Raw genomic sequence first — 23709 nt, forward strand, 5'->3', positions numbered from 1 at the left:
GGACTCCCTCATGGTGGTGTCTGAAAAGAGGATGCTGTCCAAGTTGCATGCCATCTTGGACAATGTCTCCCATTCACTACATGATGTACTGGTTGGGCACAGGAGTACATTCAGCCAGAGACTCATTCCACCGAGATGCAACACTGAGTGTCATAGGAAGTCATTCCTGCCTGTGGCCATCAAACTTTACAACTCCTCTCTTGGAGGGTCAGACACCCTGAGCCAATAGGCTGGTCCTGGACTTATTTCCTGGCATAATTTACATATTACTATTTAATTAATTAAGGTTTTGTATTGCTATATTTATACTCTATTCTTGGTTGGGGCAAATAACGAAAATCAATTTCCCTCGGGATCAATAAAGTATGACTATGACCTCGTTGAAACCTAACGGATGGTAAAAGCCCTTTTACCTTTTACCATAGAGTGGGTAGGAAGAGGATGTTTCCTATGGTGGGAGAGTCTGGACCGCCTCAGAATAGAGGGGCATTCTTTTAGAGTGGAGATGAGGAAGAATTTCTTTAGCCAGAGAGTGGTGAATCCGTGGAATTCTTTGCCACAGGCAGCAATTGAGGCCAAGTCTCTATGTTTATTTATGGCAGAGGTTAATAGATTCTTGATTGGGCAGGAAATGAAGGGATATGGGGAGAATGCAGGAGATTGGGGCTGAGAGGAAAATTGGATCAGCCATGATGGAATGGGGGAGTAGACTCGATGTGCTGAGTGGCCTAGTTCTGCTCCTTTATCTTATGTTCTTATGTCATAATGGGATCATATTATAGACTGTCCCTGGGTCTTCAGGTTGTGATTCTACATTGGAGAAAGGTCAATTTTGGTGATATCAGAAAGTAACTGGGAAGTGTAGATTGGGACAAGTTGTTTTCTGGCAAAAGTGGACTTGGTAAGTGGGAGGCCTTCAAAAGTGAAATTTTGAGAGTACAGTGTATGTCCCTGTCAGAATACAAGGCAAGGATAACAGTATTGGGAACATTGGTTTTGAGAGATATTTAGGCCCTAGTCAAAAAAAAAGGTACATAGTAGGTTGCAACAGGTAGGAACAAATGAGGTACTTGAGTACAAGAAATGCAAAAGGACACTTGAGAAGAAAATCAGGGTGACTAGAAGAAGGCATGACATTGCTCTAGTAGACAAGGTGAAGGGGGATAAAATGATGGGGGAGGTCTTAAATGGATATTTTGCATTTGTATTTACTTATGAGCCGGACACAGAGTCAAGAAGTGAGACAAAACAGCAGAGAGGTCATGGACCTTATACAGATTACAAGGAGGAGATGTTTGCAGTCTTGAGGCAAATTAGGGGAGGATGAATACTTAGGATCTGACAAGGTGTTCTCTTGAACCCTGTGAGAGGCTTGTGCAGAAATTGCAGGGGTAGAAGAGATATTTAAAATATCCTTAACTGTGCGTGAGATGCCAGAGGATTGGAGGATAGCTAATGTTGTTCACCATGGTTTTGTGTGTGGTCAGATGTGTCCAACCAATCTTAGAGTGTTTTTCAACAAAATTACCAAGAAAATTGATGAAGGCAAGGCAGTGGATGTTGTCTACATAGACTTTAGCAAAGCCTTTGACAAGGTTCCGCATGGGAGGTTGGTCAAGAAGGTTCAGCTGCTTGGCATTCAAGATGAGGTGGATAATTGGATTAGACATTGACTTTGCAGGAGAAGCTAGAGAGTGGTAGTAGATGTATGCCTCTCTGAGTGGAGGCCTGTAGCTGGTGGAGTGCCACAGGGATCAGTGCTGGGTCTGTTGTTGTTTGTCATCTATATCAATGGTCTGGATGATGATGTGGTAAATTAAATCAGCAAATTTGCAGATGACACCAAGATTGATGGTTTAGTGGACAGTGAAGAAGATTATCTGAGCTTGCAGTGGCAGCTGGAAAAATGGGCTGAAAAGTGACAGATGGAATTCAACGCAGACAAGTTGGAGGTACAATGTACTGCTGCGGCAAGACAGCAAATTTCATGACATAGAGTACTGTACAAAAGTCATTGGCACCCCAGCTATGTAGATGTGCATGGTACTGTAGATAGCATTGTAAAGAAAGCTTTTGGCACATTGACATTCATAAATCAATGTATTGAGTAGCAGAGTTGTAATGTTATATTGATATTGTATAAGACGGTGATGAGGCCTATGGAGTATTATGTGCAATTTAGGTTACCTACCTGCTGGAATGATGTAAGTCAGATGGAAAGAGTGTAGAAAAAAATTACAAGAATGTTGCTGGGACTTGAGGACCTGAGTTTCCGGAAAGTTAGAACAGATTAGGACTTTATTCCCTGTGTGTTGAGAGGAGGTGTGATAGAGGTATGCAAAATTATTTAAGGGTATAGATGGGGTACATGCAAGCAAGCTTTTTACACTGAGGTTGGTGAGGCTACAACTAGAGGTCATGGTTGAAGGGTGAAAAGTAGAATGTTCAAGCTGAAGATGAGGGGGAGCTTCACTCAGAGGGTGGTGAGAGTGTGGAATGAACAGCCAGTGGAACTGCGGGCTCAATTCAACATTTAAGAGAAATCTGGATAGGTACATGAATGGGACGGGTACGAAGGGCAATGGTCCAGGTGCAGGTCAATGGGACTAGACAGATTAATGGTTTGGCAGGGACTAGATAGGTAATGGGCCTGTCTATGTGCTGTAGTGTCCTATGTTTTGGTGTGAATGGCATATGGATTTGTTTCAGTATATTCTTATTGAGATTGATTTTCAAGTCACAATGTATGACCACCGATGACCTAGGATATATGAGAATTTTAGTGCTGTCTAAGGAAACATGGCTGCCTTTTACATCCCTGGATTATTATACTCTTGCTGGAGCTACACATGTAAATGCTAGTATAAACAAACCATAAAGCAAGCCACAATAAAATGTACTGGATGTTAGAAATCCGAAAGAAAAACAAAACTTGCTGGAAATTTTCTACTGGTCAGCCTCTGCCTGTGGAGAGTGTGGATAGTACAGTGTAAATAACACAGGTTTAATATTTCAAATTGATGCCCTTTTGTCCAACAAATATAAAGCCATTGACTTAAAAGGCTAACTGTTCTGCACAGATGCTGTCTAACCTGCTAACTAATTCTAGAATTTGATTTTTAAAATTTAATAAAAATAAAATCTAAATTTTATTTTTATTAAATAAAAATAGGGCTAACCCCTATTGACATTAATGGATCTGGGGTTGAGAGGATAAACAGCTTTAAGTTCCTCGGCATCCTCACTACTGAGGACCTCACGTGGTCTGTACATACCTCTATCACCTCAGATGGTTGAAGAAGTTCGGTGTGGGCCCCCAAATCCTAAGAACTTTCTACAGGGGCACAATTGAGAGCATCCTGATTGGCTGCATCACTGCCTGGTATGGGAACTGTACCTCCCTTAAAATCGCAGGACTCTGCAGTGAGTGGTGCGGACAGCCCAGCACATCTGTAGTTGTGAACTTCCCATGATTCAGGACATTTACAAGGACAGGGTGTGTTAAAAGGGCCTGTAGGATCACTAACTACCCGAGTCACTTCAACCACAATCTATACCAGCTGCTACCATCCGGGAAACGGTACCGCAGCATAAAAGCCGGGACGAACAGGCTCCAGGACAGCTTATTCCACCAGGCCGTCAGACTGATTAACTCACGCTGATTTGAGTGTATTCTATGTTACATTGACTGTTCTATTTATTATAAATTATATAAACTACTACGATTACACATTGCACATTTAGATGGAGATCTAATTTAAAGACTTTTACTCCTCATGTATGTGAAGGATGTAAGAAAAATAAAGTAAATTCAATTCTATATCAGTTGTACTGAAATAAATAACCTTTTGTTAGAATTATTACAAATGTTCTCTTTCCTTTTAAGAGGGAAACATTTTTCCTTACAATGGGCATAATAATGTACAAAAATCTGCAATCCTAATCCTGCAGAATTGAATACAGAGCAAGGGTCCACTTGTAGTTAATTGATGACACAGTGTGTCACTGTAGCCCCGAGGGCTGTTGGGCAGTTGTTAAACTGGACAAGTGAATTTGTTTAGTTCCCAGCCACTATAATCATTTCATTCAGACGATTTATTGCTCTATGACACCTTCCTTAGTGGAGCCCAACATTTTATGGCCGCTGCTTTATAGAACCACCAGTTAACCTTTAAATGCCCAGGTTAAAATGCTGGTAAATAATTTATTTGTTAAGAACAGTCCACTGATCTACTTATAATTATAAAGTTGGAAAGATAAGTGAAAAGTCCTCGATAACAACATTGCAATCCTTGCACATGATGCTCATATGAATTGAATGGTTAGATTCTTGTATGAAAAGATGCAAATTCAGTGTAAAACCTGTAACTCAGTATTGGTGTATTTTAAAATGCAAGTTGTTTTGACTAGAAAATCTCCATTTTTATGGGAAAATCAACTGTGAGTTCATTATTCACACAATCATGTACATTCAAATTGACTAGCAAATTCAGGTGTGGAAGAGACACTATAGTTTGCAGTTGATTACACCACTCCATAATTAGTTTTGCATAAACCACTCACCTTCAACTGAAAATTAGAGTTAAACTTGCACAAGTCTTAATTTAATGTCATGATAATTGCAAAGCAACCCCCAACACATCTTTCTTGACTAGAATGAAAATGATTTAAACTGATGAGGCTTTGCTTGTATGAAGTAGATCTTTCCAAAAAAAAAGTACATTCCTTTTCCATTTTTAAAAAGTTTCTCTCTTCCTTTCTCCAAGGAATTATGAATATGTGTAGAGGAAACTTTGAAAATGTCCAATCGTTGAGAAAGATTGTGGTTCATCTGTAATCGAGTTCCATACATCCCCAAGTAATTCTGGTCATTGAAAGTCTACCATTCTTGAATTTTCAATAAATAAAGGAATAACAGAAAGTCACCATTTGTGAATTCAAAGTTGTATGATATATACAAGTTTATGTTACCTTCACTCTTGGAGCTGCCAATCTTAATATTTAGACAATGACCCCACTTATCCTTGATTTCTTGAGCAATGAAGATGGTTTTTTCTCAATCTGTCATTCCAATTTCTCTTAAAGCCTCAATTAACTTGACCCCCAACCTTCAAAATAACAGAAAATGCCAGCCTTATGCAATATCTTCTTGTAACCTGGTAAATGCACTCTCTCCTTCCCTCTTCTTAATTCTCTTTCAATACCCCGTTCTCCATTGTTCCTCTGTTTATTTCTTGAAAATCTCTGTATTTTAATCTCATTGTTAATCCTGTTATTCACCAAGGTACCAGCTGCTGCATTCCTCTCATTATTAACTCAGACTTCAATGGTCAAAACTTTTGATTTAAAAATGCTATGAAAGAGTGCAACTAATGACATGCTCAGCAATATGTCTCCCTCCAGCAAAGTCCACCTCAGGGGTCCTTTTTCTTCTGGCTGTGACCAATATTTCTGAAAGGAGCCACAACTTCAAAAGGAAGTACATCCTGGAATTACTCACCTGCACTGAAAAACTTGGAGTTAAATGTTTGAAAAGATAACTGCATATCTAATCAGTATTTATGAATCAGTAATATCTATTTAAATATAAATTTATGTAAATATCCATAGTTTTAAATGTCTACAAAGGTCAAAGACTAAGGCACTGTCTCTAGATTTGCCTTCTGCCAAAGCCTGGGCCTCTGCACCTCCCTCGCTAAGGCTTGGTTGCCACCCAGACCATATTGCCTGACTGTATGCTGCACAAGTCAATTAGATCAGCCTGTTGCAGACAGCCCCAGTCAAGTTTCTAAAAGGGGCCCACTCCAGCACGTTCTATATATTATGTGGAACAGTAAAAGTGATTGCCCCATAGGCATGTAATTTTTAGCTTAAACTAAGATTTTGTTTGGCATTCAGGATCATCGATTTTGTTCAGTTATTTTCCTGTTAATATTCTATCCTTGAGAAGCTGAAACGAAGAGTAGGCTTTGGCTCTACAGCTAGCAAATACACCATTTATCTGCAGCCTCCTGGAATGTAGCAGTATCATCACGGCTGGAAAAAAAAACTTAGTTCATGACATTTGCCAAAAAAATCTATATCATACTCCAATATATCACATTCCAGCTAATTGCTCAATGGAAGAATAAACTGTAGCAAATCTTTTCCTGAACGATAGTGATGGTCGCAGGAATCGAGCTTTGAGGAAATAAGGGGAAGCAACACACATAAAAGTTGCTGGTGAACACAGCAGGCCAGGCAGCATGTCTAGGAAGAGGTACAGTCGATGTTTCAGGCCGAGACCCTTTGACCCTTATGTGTGTTGCTTGAGATTCCAGCATCTGCAGATTTCCTCGTGTTTGCATTTTTAAATAAGGGGAAGGATAAGTTTGGTAAGTCTCATTTTATACCAACAGTGTAGCTGGTTTATTGTTGCAGAACATGGCCACATATACATTTCATTTGCTTTGACAGGTATATTTTCTCAAAATGCTTAAAGGGTATGGTATTCCCTATGTTGTGTATCTGGCCTGTTTACACAACTATGTTATTAATAAAAACGCGGGAGACGGGAGCTAACTTTCATGGTTCTTTACTGGTAGAGTCCGAACTTTTACTCACACACATACAGATCCATATGTGCCTAATATCGCATGCAATGATGTGTTACTACAACATAAAGTAGTCCCTTATTATAATGCAGGCTATATGGTACACTCCTCCCCTTTTATTTTAAAAGTGTATCAACTTTTTCTTACTGAGGCACTATACTGAACAAATACGTTTACCCTTAACATACAAGCACAATATCAAATTATAACTCAAGTCTCGGGGGGCGGTGGGGTGTCTTCTCTGCCTCTCTGGGTAACGTCTGTCCTGAAACGTTTGCTTTGGGGAATGAGTCTCCACAGGTACATCAGGTTGGTCCTCAGCACTGATGACAGGCTTATCTGTAGATGAGGCTGATGTAGTCACATCAGGATTATTTGCTTCTACGTCAGGGGAGTCTGGGCAAGGCTTATCTGTAGATGAGGCTGATGTAGTCACATCAGGATTATTTGCTTCTATGTCAGGGGAGTCCGGGCAAAGTGTTATTGTGTTTTTCACCTGAGCATCCAGGATTTGGTCCACATGACATCTCCATACATTCTCTCCCACCTGTACTCTATGCATCAGTGGCCCGTCTATGGTGGAAATTGTACCCAGCTGCCACTTTTCAGTCCGGTAATCACGTGCAAGAACTGACTGTCCCACATTGAAGCTCGGAGTTGACTTAGCATTCAAGTGTTTGATCTGTCTGTTCTCCACATCACGCCATACATCTGGTTTGAGAAGATTCATGTAGAACCTTAGGTTCCTGTTCGGAAACATCATTGCTGGAGTCTGATTAGTGGCTGTATTACAATAGGCAAGCAGGAAGCTATCTATCTTGTGTTGCAGTGGTCGATTTTCACTGTCCATTGCCTTGAGGGCTTTCTTGAATGTATGCACAAATCTTTCTGCCAAGCCATTTGTGGATGGATGGTAAGGGGTTGATGTAAAGTGCTTGATTCCATTGTTCTTCACAAAACTTTGGAATTCTTCAGAGACAAATTGTCGTCCATTGTCTGTGCAGATTTGTTCTGGTGTGCCATTCCTGGCGAACATGGTCCTCAGAACTGTACTGGTCTTTTCCGATGTGGTTGTCTTCATTTTGATGACCTCTGGCACATTTGGAATGTGCATCGATGGCGATTAAAAGGATAGAGTCCATGAATGTTCCAGCAAAGTACATGTGCACTCGTTGCCATAGTGATGTGGGCCACTCCCATAGACGGAGAGGGGCTTGTGGTGGTGTGTTCTGGATCTTTTGACATCCAGAGCAGTTCTTGGTCAAGTCCTCAATCTATTTATTGATTCCTGGCCACCACACATAGGCACGGGCAAGACTTTTCATTTTCACGGTACCCAGGTGCCCCTCATGCAGTTCCTCCAGCATTCTGGTGCATAGCTTGGGAGGAATCGCAACTCGTGAACCACACATTAGTGTTCCCCGACACACTGACAACTGCTCCTTCCTGGCTGAGAAGGCTGGAAACAGTGTGTTACCCCGCGCTGGCCACCCCTTTACCGTGATGTCATACACTTTTGGCAATATAGGGTTATTGCTTGTTTCTCTTTCAATGAGACTATTTGGCACTGGTAATTGTTCAACACTTGCGTGAAAGACCTCTGCTGAATCCATTTGTGTAGTTATCTCTGAAGTCGGCAGTGGTAAACATGACAAACCATCAGTGTTGCCATGTTGCTTGGTCCCCTTGTGTTCAATGTCATACATGTGACCTCCTAAGAAAAGAGACCATGGCTGCAGTCTTTGTGCTGTCATCACTGGAACATCTTTCCTTGGGTTGAAGATTGACACGAGAGGCTGATGGTCAGTCAACAAAGTAAACGTTTGACCATACAGGTAGTGACTGAATTTCTTGACTCCCCACACGAGGCTTAGGGCCTCTCTGTCAATCTGTGCGTAGTTGCGTTCAGCTGAAGTTAGCGTTCTTGAGGCAAAGGCTATTAGTCTTTTGGAGCCATCTGGAAACGTGTGTGATAACACAGCTCCGATCCCATGGGGCGAGGCATCACAAGCCAATCGGATTGGTAAGGAGGGGTCAAAGTGCATGAGCACCCCTTCTGAAGTTATGAGTCTTTTAGTTTCTCGAAATGTTTTCTCACAGCTCTCAGCCCACTTCCATTGTGTCCCTGTCTGTAATAGTGCATTTAGTGGGTGCAGGACTGTGGATAGGTTAGGCAAGAACTTGTGGTAATAGTTCACTAGTCCAAGATACACTCTCAGCTGAGACACATTTTCAGGTGGTGGTGCCTTAAGCACGGCTTCTATCTTGTCTTGAGACATGTGTGAGCCATCCTTGCTGATCACACGCCCACAGTATGAGATTTCCTTTTTGAAAAACTCACATTTCTGTCGATTAGCTCTGAGCCCATATTCTCGTAACCTGGTGAGCACTTGTTCAAGGTTATAAAGATGTTCATCGTCGTCTTTGCCGGTGACAATGATGTCATCCAGGTAACACTGAGTCCCTGGAATCCCCTGCAGGACCTGGTCCATTGCCCTTTACCAGATTGCAGGGGCTGATGCTATCCCAAACACCAACCTGTTGTACTGGTAAAGTCCGTTGTGTGTATTTATTGTCAGGTATTTCTTGGATGCTTCATCGATTTCCATTTGGAGATAATGCTGGGCCAAATCGATTTTTGTGAAATGCTCCCCTCCTGACAGGGAAGCAAAGATGTCCTCAATACGAGGTAGAGGATACTGTACTGTGCGGAGAACTGGGTTAACAGTCACTTTAAAGTCACCATATATGTGCACCTTGCTTGGTTTTCCTGGTTTTGTGCTGGAGATTTTCTTCATCACTGGAACAATAGGCGTGGCCCATTCACTCCAATCCACCTTTGACAGGACCCCAGTCTGCTCCAGATTTTTCAGCTCTGCCTCTACTGTAGGATGGATTGCATATGGTACTGGTCTGGCTTTGTGAAATTTTGGACATGCATTTTCCTCAATCTCAATCTTTGCCTTCATGTCCGGAAGTGTTCCTATTCCTTTCATGAATACTTCCTCAGGGTCAGCAAGTATTTGTGACAGTCTCTCAGATGTAGCCTTGCTGCTCTCCTTTGCTGACACATCTAGTGCCTTGATGGTGTGCCAATCCAACTGGATTTTCCTGAACCATTCATGTCCCAGCAACGGTGGTTCTCCATCTTTCGGTACATAGAAGTTCATCTGTTGTGTTTTGTCTCCGTAGGTCACTGTCACTTTAATTTTACCTGTGGGACGCACTTTCTGTCTTGTGTAAGTCTTTAGCAGTAGTTTAGTTCGTTTCAGAGGTATGTGAGAAACCAGTCATTTGTAGTCGCGTACAGAGATCACTGTTAAGGCTGAGCCTGTGTACAACTCCATTTTCGGTCTCACACCTGCCACTTGTGGAGTGATCCATATTACTGTTCGATCATCTGTTTCTTTCACGCTGTGAAGTTGCAGACAAGACAATTCACTTTTGTCTGAGTCATTTTCATCAGAACTGCTTTCTTTCATTTTGTGCACATTGTTGTATTTTCCTTTCTGGTGTTTCTTGTATCTCTGTATTTTGTCCTTTTTCTGTTGTTTACTAGCTTTGCATACTCTGCCAATGTGGCCCTGTTTGCCGCAGTTTCTGCATTCTTTGACTTTAATCCAACCGTCCTCAGGGTTATGTGATATGTTCCCACAACGGTAACATTTCTTTCCTTCATTTCTGTTCAGGGACATTTTATTTGTTGCATATTCCAGAGATTTTTGTTGTATCTCTGAAGCACCCTGTGCTGCTATTTCCAATGATATTGCAATGTTTACCGCCTTCTCTAAGGGAAGGTCTTTTTCACACAGGAGCTTCTTCTGTGTGGTTTCACAGTGCATACCATACACTAACCTGTCCCTCAATGTGTCCAATAGACCAGCTCCAAATTGACAATGTTCTGATAATTTGCACAATTCAGCCCAATATTCAGAAATGCTTTCATTTTTGCTCTGATTCCATTTGTGAAATTTAAATCTTTCATCAATGATGAGTGGTTTGGGGTTTAAATGCTGTTGGAGAGTGTCTACTGTTTGCTTGAACGTTTTGTCAGGTGGTTTTTCAAGGGTTACCTAGCTCCGTAGCAGACCATATGTTTTTGCTCCCGTAACACTGAGTAAGACGCTGGTTTTCTTTTCATCATTAACACTGTTAATATCACAACATAACTTTACTCTTTCAATGTAAGTTACCCAGTTTTCAATGTCACTGTCAAATGCTGTATTGGTTCCAATCATCGCCATCTTTGTTATGTTAATTTAGCCCCATTTTTCCTTGTTTTCTTTTTAGCTAGCTCCTTGCAGTCACAGCACGTTTCACTTGATTTACGTGTCATTTTTGCTAGCACAACGAGCACACTCCATCTAGATGCATGTGTCGCTCCTTTTCATCTCCCTTCTTTCTCTTCTCTGAGGCTACATCCACACTACGCCGGATAATTTTGAAAACACCGGTTTCGAGTAAAAACGACAGGCGTCCACACTAAGCGTTTTTCAAAATATCTCCGTCCACATTAGACGGATATTTGGGCGAATCTCCTCCTACTGGACATGCGCAGGACACACAGAAAACAAGCGAAGAGAGAACAATATACTTGGTGCGCTTTTGTCCAGTTATAGAGTAGAAAAACTTAAAAGGAATTGCTCTTGGATCTCGCGCAGGAGGACTTAAAACTAAAAAAAACAAATACTGGAGCGTATGGGGGCAATTGACAGGGAGTTCACGGACAGAATGACCCGGCTGACGACAAACATTGAAAAACTGACATTACAATTTAACTCTCACGCCGTTCACACCGACTGCGCGTTATAACAGCCGTACGGCAGTGCTTGCGCAGTACCAAGCAGAAGCAGAAAAGCGTTATTGTTGAGGTGTTGTCATGACAGCGTTTTTAAATCTCTCCGGTTACCCTGTACACGCTACAACGGATATTTGGCGTTTTCAAATTTATTCCCTCTGGAGACCGTTTCTGAAAATCTCCGTTTTCGGGGGCTGAAAACGCCGGCTCAGTGTGGACGGGAGGTCAAAACGAAGAGAAAAAGCTTTGTTTTCAAATTTATCCGGCGTCGTGTGGATGTACCCTGAGTGTGGTTATCAACTAAAACACAGCGTTCTGATAAGATGTAGGTTCATAATTCTCGTCGCCAATTTGTTGTGTATGTGGCCTGTTTACACAACTATGTTATTAATAAAATCGCGGGAGACAGGAGCTAAGTTTCATGATTCTTTACTGGTAGAGTCCGAACTTTTACTCACACACATACAGATGCATACGCGCCTAATAGCGCATGCAACAATGTGTTACTACAACATAAAGCAGTTCCTTATTATAATGTAGGCTATACTGTACACCCTAATTTGGAGATTGAGCCAGTCATCTATTCTCAGGACTCTAATCAGACAAGATCTCACAAGTAATGTAGAACAGCTGTAGTCTACTCTTTACCTCCTACTTAAAGGAATAGATTCATTACTTTTCCTTAATAATACACGAGATTTGATCTGCAATTTATCTGCAAGTTCTTACATTCGATGGCACTAACGTATGTTAAAAGAATTGTCTCTTTTACAAGTAGAGTAGTCCCAGTGCTATTTTATGGATAAAAGTTGCTACATTATTTATATAACTGAAACTAATAGATCTGCAGCATTAGACCAGCGGAGAGAGTTTGAAGCATCTGGCAAAGACATAGATATTGCCCTCCAACTATAAGTGAACATTTTGATTAATTAGTGTGAAAGTGACAAAAGGAAGAGAAACAAGCTGCTGTAATTCTCATAGGGAATTCACATTGTTTGAAATAGCAAGTGAGTGAACATGTTGCAGGGTGGAATCCATTTGAAAACAGCAAGTCTCGTTGGGAGAAAGTCTTTTTGAACCATTAAAAGAAAGGAGTTATACAAAAAGAAAGGATACATTGTTGAAGTGGGTCAGTGTTAGAGTGGTCAGGCTTGGGCCCAACAGCCTTCAGCGAGAATGGACAAAGGCTAAGGGTACTGAGTCATGTAGTTGAATGTAGAACTTAAGCTTAAGGAGTTAGAGCCAAAGGTATAAATAATGTAGGCAGGATGGTAGTTAAGGCAATGGAATGCACCTCCTGTAAAATGTGGGATTGCAGGATACTTAATGGTCTGGATGTTCTCGGGACCATCCTGGAGGCTCAAAACCTCAAAGATGAGACTTTTACTGAGGTGGTCACACCCATAGCGCAGGCTTCAGGTAGCAGATTGGTGACCACTAGAAGTAAGGGGAGTAAAAAGTGATTGTCCTCATTAGCAAGTATACCCATTTGGATACTGCTGGGAGGGATGACCTAACAGGTCACAACAGCAGGGCCAGTGCCACTGTGGCTGGTTCTGAGACTCAGCGGAGAAGGGTAAAATCAGGCTGTGTGATAGGGATAGACACTATAGTTAGGGGGACAGACAGGAGATTCTGGTGGCCATGAAAAAGACGCCAGCATTGTGTGTTGCCTCCCTAGTGCGAGGGTTAAAGGTGACTCTGAGCTGCTGCCGAATATTTTCAAGAAGGAGGGTGAGCGGCCGGCAGTCATGGTGCTTATTGGCACCAATGACATGGGTAGAGAGGGGTAAGAGGTCCTGTGCAGTGAGTAGAGGTATTTGGGGAAGAGTCTGAAAAGCAGGACCTCTGTAATAGTAATCTCTAGATTACCACAGTGCCACCTGCTCGTCAGGGCAGGAATAGGGTGATGGAACAGATGAACGAGTGGCTGAGGAAGTGGTACAGAGGGCAGGGTTTCAGATTTCTGGATCATTGGGATCTCTTCTGGGAAAGTTATAACCTGTGCAAAAAGATATAACTGAACCTGAAGGGGACCAATGTCCTTGCAGGCAGGCTTGCTAGAACTGTTTGGGAGGATTTAAACTAATTTGGCCGCTGGATGGGATCTGAAGTGTTGGGGCAGTTGGTATAAAATCCTTAGAAAGAGGTGACATGTGATCAGAAGATGTAGATTATTTGTGGATAGTGTTAAGAAACTACAAAGATAAAAAAAAACCCTGATGAGAAGTATACACAGACCTCCAAACAGCAGCCAGGATGTGGGATATAAGTTGCAGTGGGAGACAGAAAAGGCACATAAAAAGGGCAATGTTATGATAGTCATGGGGGATTTCAGTATGCAGGTAGATTGGGAAAATCAGGTTGATGCTGGATCCTAAGAGGGAGACTTTGTAGAATTCCTATGAGCTGGTATTTTAGAGTAGTTTGTGGTTGAGCACATTACGGGAAAGGCAATTCTGGATTTGGTTTTGTGCAATGAGCCAGATTTGATTAAGGATGTAAAAGAACTTTTAGAAGGCAGTGATAAAAAATATGATGGAATTCACCCTGCATTTTGAGAAGGAGAAGATGAAGTTGGATGGAGATAAAATCAGTCTTACAGTGGAATAAAGAGAATCACAAAGGCATGAGAGGGGGATTGGCCAAAGCCAATTGGAAGGAGACACTAGCAGGGATGACGGCAGAACAAAAATGACTGGAGTTTCTGGAGGCAATTTGAAAGGCACAAGATAGATACGTCTCAAAGATGAAGAAGTATTCTAAAGGGAGGATGAGGTAACCATGGCTGGCAAGTGAAGTCAAAGATAGCAAAGAAGGAAAACAGAGAGGGCATATAATAGAGCAGAAAATTAGAGAAAAGTTAGACAATTGGAAAAATTTTAAAAACCAACAGAAGGCAAGTAAAAAAGCCATAAGGAGAGAAAAGATGAACTGGGAAAGAAAGCTAGCCAGTAATATATAAGAGGATAACGAATGATTTTTCAGACATGTAGAGAGTAACTGAAAAGTGAGAGTAGATATTGGATTGCTAGAAAATGACACTGAAGATGTATAGTGCCTATAAAAAGTCCCCCCCCCCCGAAGTTCTCATGTTTTATTGTTTTACGACCTTGAATCATAGTGGATTTAATTTGGCTTTTTTTGACACAATCAACAGAAAAAGACTATTTTGTGTCAAAGTGAAAACAAATCTATATAAAGAGATCTAAATTAATTACAAATATAAAACACAAAATAATTGATTGCATAAAGTATTCACCCCCTTCAAGTCAGTATTTAGTAGATGCACCTTTGGTAGTAATTACAGCCTTGAGTTTGTGTGGGTATGTCTCTATCAGCTTTACACATCCGGACATGGCAATTTTTCCCTACTATTCTTTACAAAACTGCTCAAGTTCTGTCAGATTGCGTGGATTGTGAGGGAACAGCCCTTTTCAAATTCTCAATTGGATTGAGATCTGGATTCTGACTTGGCCACTCCAAGACATTAACTTTGTTGTTTTTAAGCCATTCCTGTATAGCTTTGGCTTTATGCTTGGGGTCTTATCCAAGTCACAGTTCTCTTGCAGACTGAATCAGGTTTTCCTCCAGGATTTCCCAGTATTTTGCTGCATTCATTTTACCCACTACCTTCACAAGCCTTCCAGGGTCTGATACAGTGTAACATCCCTGCTGCTTGATGCAGCCACTATTATGCTTGAGAATGGCCTCAAAAATTGAGTGACCCTGCAAGAAGGGAACCAGTGATGTACAGCTGTGCCATATTCTTTCCATTTCTTGATGACTGACTCCAAGGGATATTCAGTGACTTGGAAATTTTCTTGTATCCATCTCCTAACTTGCACTTTTCAAAAACCTTTTCGTAGAGTTGCTTGGAGTGTTCTTTTGTCTTCATGGTGTAGTTTTTGCCAGGATACTGACTTACCAGCAGTTGGACCTTCCAAATACAGGTGTATTTTTACTACAATCAATTGAAACATCTTGACTGCACACAGGTCTCCAAAAACAGATCTCCATTTAACCAATTATATGACAATTATAAGATACTAGCAATATGCCAGAAATTCAAAATTGTCAGGGGCAGAAGTTAGTGTAGTTGCTATTACTGAAGAGAAGGTACTTGGGAGGCTGAAAGGTCTAAATGTAGATACGTCACCCGGACCAGAAAGGTTCTGAAATAGGTAGCTGAAGAGATTGTGGGGGCATGAGTAATGATCTTTCAAGAATTACTAGATCCTGGAATGGTTCCAGAGGACTGGAAATTTGCAAATGTCACTCCACTATTCAAGAAGGGAGGGAGGCAGAAGAAAGGAAATTATAAGCAAACAGAGGTTGGCAAGATGTCCATTATTAAGGATGAGGTATCAAGTTAAAAGAGGCCAAAGTCAAGATTTCCCCTTAAGGAGAAATCTTGCCTGAAAAATCTATTGTGATTCTTTGAAGAAATAACAGGCAGGATAGACAGAGAGTCAGTGAATATTGTTTACTCAGATTTTCAGACAGCCTTTGACAAGGTACCGCACATGAGACTACTTTACAATATAAAAGCCCATGGTATTATAGGAAAGATACTAGCCTGGATAGAAGATTGGCTGACTGGTAGGAGGAAAAGAAGGGAGTAAAGGGGGCTTTTCTGATTGGCTGCTATTGGCTGGTTGTGTTCTGCAGGGGTTGGTATTGGGGCAGCTTCTTTTCATGTTAGATGTGAATGATTTGGGGGATAGAATTCATGTCTTTGTGGCCAAGTTTGCAATGAGATGAAGATAAGTGGAGGGGCAAGTAGTGTTGAGGAAGCAAGGAGACTACAGAAGGACTTAAACAGATTGGGAGAATTGGCAAAGAAGTGGCAGATGGAATATAGAGAAGGGAAGTGTATGGTCTTGCATATTGGTAGAAGGAATAAAGAGAAAGACTATTTTCTAAATGGAGAGAAAATTCAAAAAATCAGAGGTGTAAAGGAATTTGGAAGTCCTTGTGCTGGGTTCTCTAAAGGTTAACTTGCAGATTGAGTCAGTAGTGAGGAAGGCAAATGCAATGCTAGCACTCATTTTGAGAGGACTAGAATATAGGAGAAAGAATGTATTTATTTGCTGAGCTTCCAGTCCTTGGAGCCATGCTGCCCAGCAATCCCCTGATTTAATCCTGGTCTAATCATGGTACAGTTTACGATAACCAATTAACCTACCAACCAGTAGGTCTTGGACGGTGGGAGGAAACTGGAAACCACACATTCCAGGGGAAGAATATACAAACTCCTGACAGGAATTGATGAGAATTGAACCTGGATCGCCTAAAGTGTCATGCTAACCACTATGTTACCTTGCTGAGGCTTTGTAAGGCATTGGTCCATCCACACTTGGAGTATTATGTGCAGATTTGGGCCCATTATCCAGGAAAAGATGTGCTGGATTGGAGTTGGTTCATGAGAATGGTTCCGGGAATGAAAGGGTTAACTTCTGAGCCGTATATGATGGATCTGGGCCTTTGCTTGCTGGAAATTAGAGGAATGAGGAGGGATTTCATTGAAACCTATCGCATATTGAAAGACCTTGATAGAGTGGATTTGGAATTGATTTTTCCTGTTATAGGTGAGTCCAGCAGAGGGATGTCCATTTAGAACAGACAAGAAGGAAGTCTTTTAGCCAGAAGGTGGTAAATCTGTGGAATTCAAAGCCACGGACGGTTGTAGAGGCCAAGTCATTGAGTATATTTAAATCGGAGGCTAATAAATTCTTGATTAGTCGGGGTGTCAGAGATTATTGAGAGAAGGTAGGAGAATGGGGTTGAGAGGGATAATAAATCAGCTATGATGGAATAGCGTAACAGACTTGATGGGCCAGATGTCCTAATTCTGTTCCTATGTCTATGGTTCTATAGATATTTAGTTACCTTCATTTTTTCATGGTTCAGAACCCCATTGGATTGATTCCTAGGAAAGCATTGAGGATGACAATGTAGCATTAGTTTAGTGTGGGACCTGGCAGTATGGGCATGAGGAAGCTGCACTCTCCTGCAGAATTTATTTATCTACATTACCTTTTTCATTCAGATGAATAGCCCTATCGCTTCTGTTGCAGTTTAATTAGTGTAAAATAGAACACCCTCATCATGAAATAGTCTGCCTCTTGAGAACTGATTTTGTGAAAAGGTCATTGGAATACATTTGTGGGCAAACCTTAGAGTTGTAGCATTTACTGGAGTTCTAGTTCTAAATTCCTGTGTTGAATTTAAGAATATTTCCATTTAGAAGTGTCATAAAATTTGCAGAATTTACTACAGCAGGCTACTGGAAAATGCACATTTACACTGAGTTAGACATTAGGAATGACATAGAGGTAACGGAGCTTAAGAGCACATGTGTGCATGGTGCTCTTAAGTTTGGCATTTTCATTTTTACCATTTGCAAACATTTGCCTTCTTAATGCTACACTATTGTTTTTTCAGTATATTTTTAATCATCATGTTGTTTTCCTCTGTCTCAGATCACAAGCAAACAGCAATTATAGAGTACTCAATAATTTTTATTTGGAGATTGTATTTCACAACTCCATTAACTTTTTCTCCATAATAGTCCTAATTAAAGTTGATTATAGTCTTGGTGATATAAATGAGAAATGACATAATTCCTGAGGTTTTGTAAAACCTTTCTCCTGTTCACATTTCGTAATATATGATAATTGGACTAACTTCTGCACATACATTAATGGCAAGAACGTACTGTTATGTTGGAAAAAGAAAATAATCCAAAAGATTCCAGATTAGATTATTTTATGAGGGTTTACTTTTGGTTTATCAAGGTAAAAAAAACAGGTCTGAGTTCACTTTGGAAGTAACAGCAGTGAAAATGCTGTGCTTCGTGAAGCTTTTTCCTGCTAGGAAAAGGATGAAATAAAAACACATTACTCTATAGATACAATTTGAGAACTTCTGAATAAAATTGTCAATCTTAAATTCAGCACTCTGGAATTTGAACTGCTGTACCACATCATTTAAATACATTTGCTATAAATATATGCAATGGGAGATTATGGTGTGAAGGGATCTGATGTGAGAATACACAATCAAGTTCATTTCACCTTCGAAGTTCATCATTTTCCACATTGATAGAAGCACTGGCGTGTAAGTCCAGAGATCATGGTTCTAACAGAGTTGTTGCTATTATTAAAAGCAGTCAGTCTCAATTACAAAACTATTTGTTGTTATTGATCCTTTTTTGTACCACTAAACCAAATGTAAAAGTGGAACATGAACTTGAATTAGATATTGGGAAATAAGGTGTAAAGGTTATTGATCTGAACAATATTTTATTATATTTACTAGTAGTTTTTCTTCCTTTCTCAGTTGTCATTCTTTTCTTTCTATTCACAGCTCCTTCAGACAAAGATACAGTTACTTTGATGGAATTATACTTGAGCACCCCACCCAAATAGTGAGCAGGAAATAGCGGCGCATATGTACGTAGGGAAATCATGGTTCAGTTTAGGAACAAGAGGGTTGTAACAGAAGGTGACTTTAACTTCTCTAATATTGATTGAGACTAGCATAGTGTAAAGGAATTAGATGAGACAGAATTTGTTACATGTGTCCAGGAAAGTTTTCTGAATCAACATTTTGATGGCCCAACTAAAGAAAGAACTATTACTCAATCTTCTATTTGAAAAGGAGGCTGGATAGGTGGTCGACATGGTTGTGCAGAAGCAGGTGGGGACCAGTGACCGTATCTCTGTAAGTTTTAAAATAGCCAGAAAAGAAGGTAGGCCTGATCGTCGACATTGGGAGAAGACTAATTTGCAGGAAGGCTAATTTTCGATTGATTCAGACAAGAACTCTCTAAAGTTTGATAGCATGAGCTATTAGCAGATAAGGGGGTCTCTGGCAAGTGGGATGCCTTTAAAAGTGAGTTAAGAACTGTTGAGGAGTAGCATATTCTTGTGGGAGTGATGGGCAAAATTGATAGGAATGGGGAAATGTGGTTGACAAAGGAAATTGAGAGTCTGGTCAGGAAAAAGGAGTCATATGTCAAGTGAAGACAGCTAGGATCAAGCAAGTCTCTTGAAGAGTATAGAGGATGTAGGAGTACACTTAAGAAGGAAGTCAGGAGGGCAAAAAGGCCCATGATATATATCCCTGGCAGATAAGATAGAAGGGAATCCTAAGAGGTTTGATGAATATATTTAGAGTAAAAGGAGAGACTAGATTAATTTGGTGATTTATATGTGGAGCCATCAAAAGTGGGTGAGGTCTCAAAAGAATGCTTTTTGCCTGCACACAGTCTATACCCCTCCACCCTCTCCCGTTTATTTGCCTGTCAGAAGTCTCTTAAATGTTGCTATCATTTCTGCTTCCACCATCTTCCCTGATAGTATGGTCTCGGCACCTCCCACTGTGTGTAAAATAAAAAAAGAATTACTCAGAAGTCTCCTCTAAAACTTATCCTTCAAAGTCCTCTATTATTTGACAGTCCATCCTGTCTTTAACTGTCTACCACATCAGTGCCCCATCATTATTTGAAATATTCCTATCTTATCACCTCCTCACCCTGCAATGCTCCAGACAAAGGAATATTTCCCATTGGTGGTATAGTGAGAAAACCTCTAAAATGCCTTAAAAATATTTTCCTGGTCCATAGCCTTTAAAATGGTATTCCAAAACAAAGCTTAATGAAATTCTGGATTGCATGCTGCGTAATGAATCGGATTTGATAGGGAGCTTAAGTTAAGGAACCCTTAGGAGGCAGTGATCAGTTCAGTTCAGTTCAGAGCTTTATTGTCATTGCTCAGGGTAATGAATTTACAGAGCTGCTCCGTTCATTGCAAAATAGTATACTGGCAATTCAATTACTAAAGACTAAATTTAAAATAATGTCTGAATTGGTTAGAATGACAAAGTTACAACTTAACTAAAAACAAAAAAAGCTCTAAAAGTAAAGGAAACAGAGGCTGTCCCATTCAAGTATTGCACATGACTATTTTATAAAATATAATGATTTAATATAAAATAGCATCAAGAATTAAAGCTTAAATTTAAGTACATGACCATGTATTGCATTTAAAGATTATACATAGTGCCTGTGGATTATAGGTGGGGGTGGGAGGGGAGTGCATTATTCAATTGCACAATAGCCCTAGGGAGAAATCTGTTTTCCAGTCTGTATATCTGTGTAGAGATGCTCCTGTATCTCCTGCTGGATGGTTGGAGATTAAACAGGTGATTACTGGGATGGGATGTGTCCATCATGGTTCTGTGAACTTGCTGTAGGCAGTGTGAGTTATGATAGTTTCCATGTTTGGTAGTTGTGTCCTAATGATCTTCTGTGCAGTTTTTCTCGGTCCAAGAGAGCTCCTCTTTAATGTTCATTCCCAAGACCTTACCGCTGGAGACTCTTCCCACTGCTTCACCATTTATGAGTAGTGGAGCTTGTTCATACCTTCTTGATTTCTTGAAGTCAATATTCATTTCTTTGTTTTTTTATGTTAAATGATAGGTTATGGTTTTTGTACCATTCAGACAGTGTTTGAACCTCCCCTAAGTTTGCTGTTTTGTTGTTATTTGCAATTAATCCAGTCACTGTGGTGTCACCTGCAAGCTTGCTGTTGGAGTTGGTGGCATAGGCAGGGACACAGTCATGGGTGATAAGAGTGTACAGAAGTGACTCAGTACAAATCCCTGTGATGCACTGGTGTTCAGGGTGAGGGAGGTTGAAATGTACTTACCGAGTCTGACTGGGTGCGATTGATAAGCAAGTCCAGAATCCAGTTGCGAATTGATATATTGAGTTCCAGATTGTTTAGTTTGATGGTGGTAAGTATAGTGTTAGAGGCAGAACTGTAGTCAATACAAAGCATTCTGGCAAGGGTGCTCCAGGTGTTCCAGTACACTGTGGTGAGCAACAGAGATGGTGTCCTTGGTTGATCTGTTTTCCTTATAGGCAAAGTGCTGCTGGTCCAGAGTAGGAGGAATGGCATTCTTAATATGAAACATAACCAGTCTCTCCAACCACTGAGGTTAGGCTAACTGGCTAATAATTTCTTTACTTCTGCCTCCCTCTTTTCTTGAAGTGTGGAGTGACATTTGCAATTTTCCAGTCCTCTGGAACTACTTCAGAATCTCTTGAAAGGTCATTCCTAATGCTTCCACAAACTCTTCAACTACCTCTTTCAGAATCATCTGGTCCAGGTGACTTATCTACCTTCAGATCTTCCAGCTACCCAAGCACCTTCTCCTTTAGGTGGAGGGTGGTGACTCTGTGGAACTCTGCCATGGACTTCTGTGGAGACCAAGTCATTAACTATATTTAAAGCAGGGGATCATACGTTCTTGGTTAGTCAAGGTGTCAAAGGTTACAGTGAGAAGACTGGAGAATGGGGTTGAGAGGAATAATAAAGCAGCCGTGAAGGCATGACAGTGCAGTCTCGATGGGCCAAATGGCCTAAATCTGCTCCTATGTTTTATGATCTTATAGTTTTCTGGTGAAAGAAGACATTAAAATTTCTGTCAGAGTCCCAAAAGAGACTAAGCTCACTTGTGTAAAAAAAAATAGAATATTCAACTGATTTATTACAACTTGGCAACCGCATTTGTTGTTAGACATTGGCCCTACTGCTCTGTTTAACTAATCCCAAACATCACTCATTTTGTCATCCAACTCCCACCCTATCTGCCTCTTAATTTTCTCTTATCCTTGTGTTAAAATTCTTTTTGTTGCTAACAGATTATTACTTTGCACTGTTACCTGCAGGACATTTGCAGCAGATGTGGGTGACTGCAATTAAATTAATGCAATTGTCTTGCTAGGGTACCAAATGTCACAGAATATAGGATAATTAGTTCTTCTGTGAGCAGTGGGTGGTGGGATAAGTTTCAAATCTCTTCAGCCAGCTCTATTCAGTAATGACATTCTGTGTGTGTTGCATGACATTGTACATTGCTTTTTTTGTTCTCTTATTGTGGGTGTATTTCAGTCTGTTATTTTAGGGAAAGTGTTTAATTTAACGTAATTATATTTCATCACTGTCTTCCTGCATTAATCATGTTCTAAAAATAGATCTATCAGCTATTTACTTAGTAATGTTGCCATTTCTCTGAAAAGTAAAACTAAATGTCATATAACTCTCTACTGTACAGTTTGAAATGTGCGAAGTGTATGTATAAGTTTATTGTTCAGAGAGCAAATGCTCTGATTTTCTTCCAAGGTCCAAGCCAGTGCAAAACCAAGGTTTGGGACTGCCCTAAATAAACCAATGTAAAAAAAATGACATCTCCAGCAATCCACAGAATAGTTTCTGGAATATTCTAAAGATCTTCAAAAGACTGTTACCTCTTGAATGTTTCTTTGTATTTAAACGTGTTTCACATTGGCAGCACCGAACACTGTCAAATTAAAAATAAATATGTATGTGAAAATGTATTAAGCAACATACTGAAAGAGCTGTTTTTTCACAAAATATGTCAACCCAAACCTTAGTTCCATTATTAGTGTGTTATGCTTTCATCTTGTGCTAGTACATTGGGTAAAACTATAAGTGTCCCTAATTCTATAGTAAAATATGTTCCATGGGGAGTTGGTCAAAAGTTTTACTGTGGAGAATACAATCTGTGTTAAATCATTTATTTTTCTTTACTGTAGGTGGACATCAATGAAGCTTCCAGTGAAATGGTGGCAGCCCCAAAGTGCCAATCTTCCCAAGCATCGTCAACACAGGTTCACAATGGAGAGATAGAAAGTAAACAGCAAGAGATGGGGAACTCACAGCAGACTGGAGAAAAGATCGTTCCTGAAAATGGCGACCGTGGAAGATCTGTCCTTGAGGCTCAGAACTTGAAAGACCAGGAGTCCAACGAAGAAAGCGCAAGTTTGGATGGAGATATTGAAATAGACTTGGAGATAGAGAATAGATGTTACACCCCAAAATATGGCCAGGATTCTGAGAAAGGAGAAAATGAGAAGCTACCGTCTGCTCTTAGAAAGAAGCACAAGAAGCGTCAAGTGGAAGCTGCCGAGAAAGGTTTGAGCATTTTAATAAAACTGTTTTTATATCTTTGGGACACCAGTCTGATCTCAGAGTTAGCTATGGGCTGGGCACCCATCTAAAATCACTTCTATAAAAGTCACTGTTGGCCCAGTTTATGTGAAGTATTTCAGAGCATTAAAGTATTTGCAGTTCAAAGGTATGTTCCTTTCTTTTGTTGCCAGTGAGGTTATTAAACAAGCATTGAGTTCTCTGAAGCAAAACAGTGTTGGAAATCCAAGTTACATTCAATGTTTGGGAGAATAATGTTTATATAGTCAAGTAATCCTTTTGAAAAAGCAAT

General features: G+C 40.4%; 1 protein-coding gene across 14 annotated transcripts in view; it reads left to right on the forward strand.

Annotated features, from left to right (window-relative positions):
* The window catches only part of dnmt3ab (DNA (cytosine-5-)-methyltransferase 3 alpha b), a 523149-nt gene that overhangs the window by 171521 nt on the left and 327919 nt on the right, over positions 1-23709 (forward strand). For all 14 annotated transcript variants that reach the window (XM_063036199.1, XM_063036207.1, XM_063036267.1 and 11 more), the window contains one exon: positions 23024-23402. In XM_063036199.1, coding sequence (XP_062892269.1) covers positions 23024-23402 — 379 coding nt within the window. The remainder of the gene's footprint in view (positions 1-23023; positions 23403-23709) is intronic.

The sequence above is a fragment of the Mobula hypostoma genome, chromosome 2 (assembly GCF_963921235.1).
Source record: "Mobula hypostoma chromosome 2, sMobHyp1.1, whole genome shotgun sequence".
Lineage (NCBI taxonomy): Eukaryota > Metazoa > Chordata > Chondrichthyes > Myliobatiformes > Myliobatidae > Mobula > Mobula hypostoma.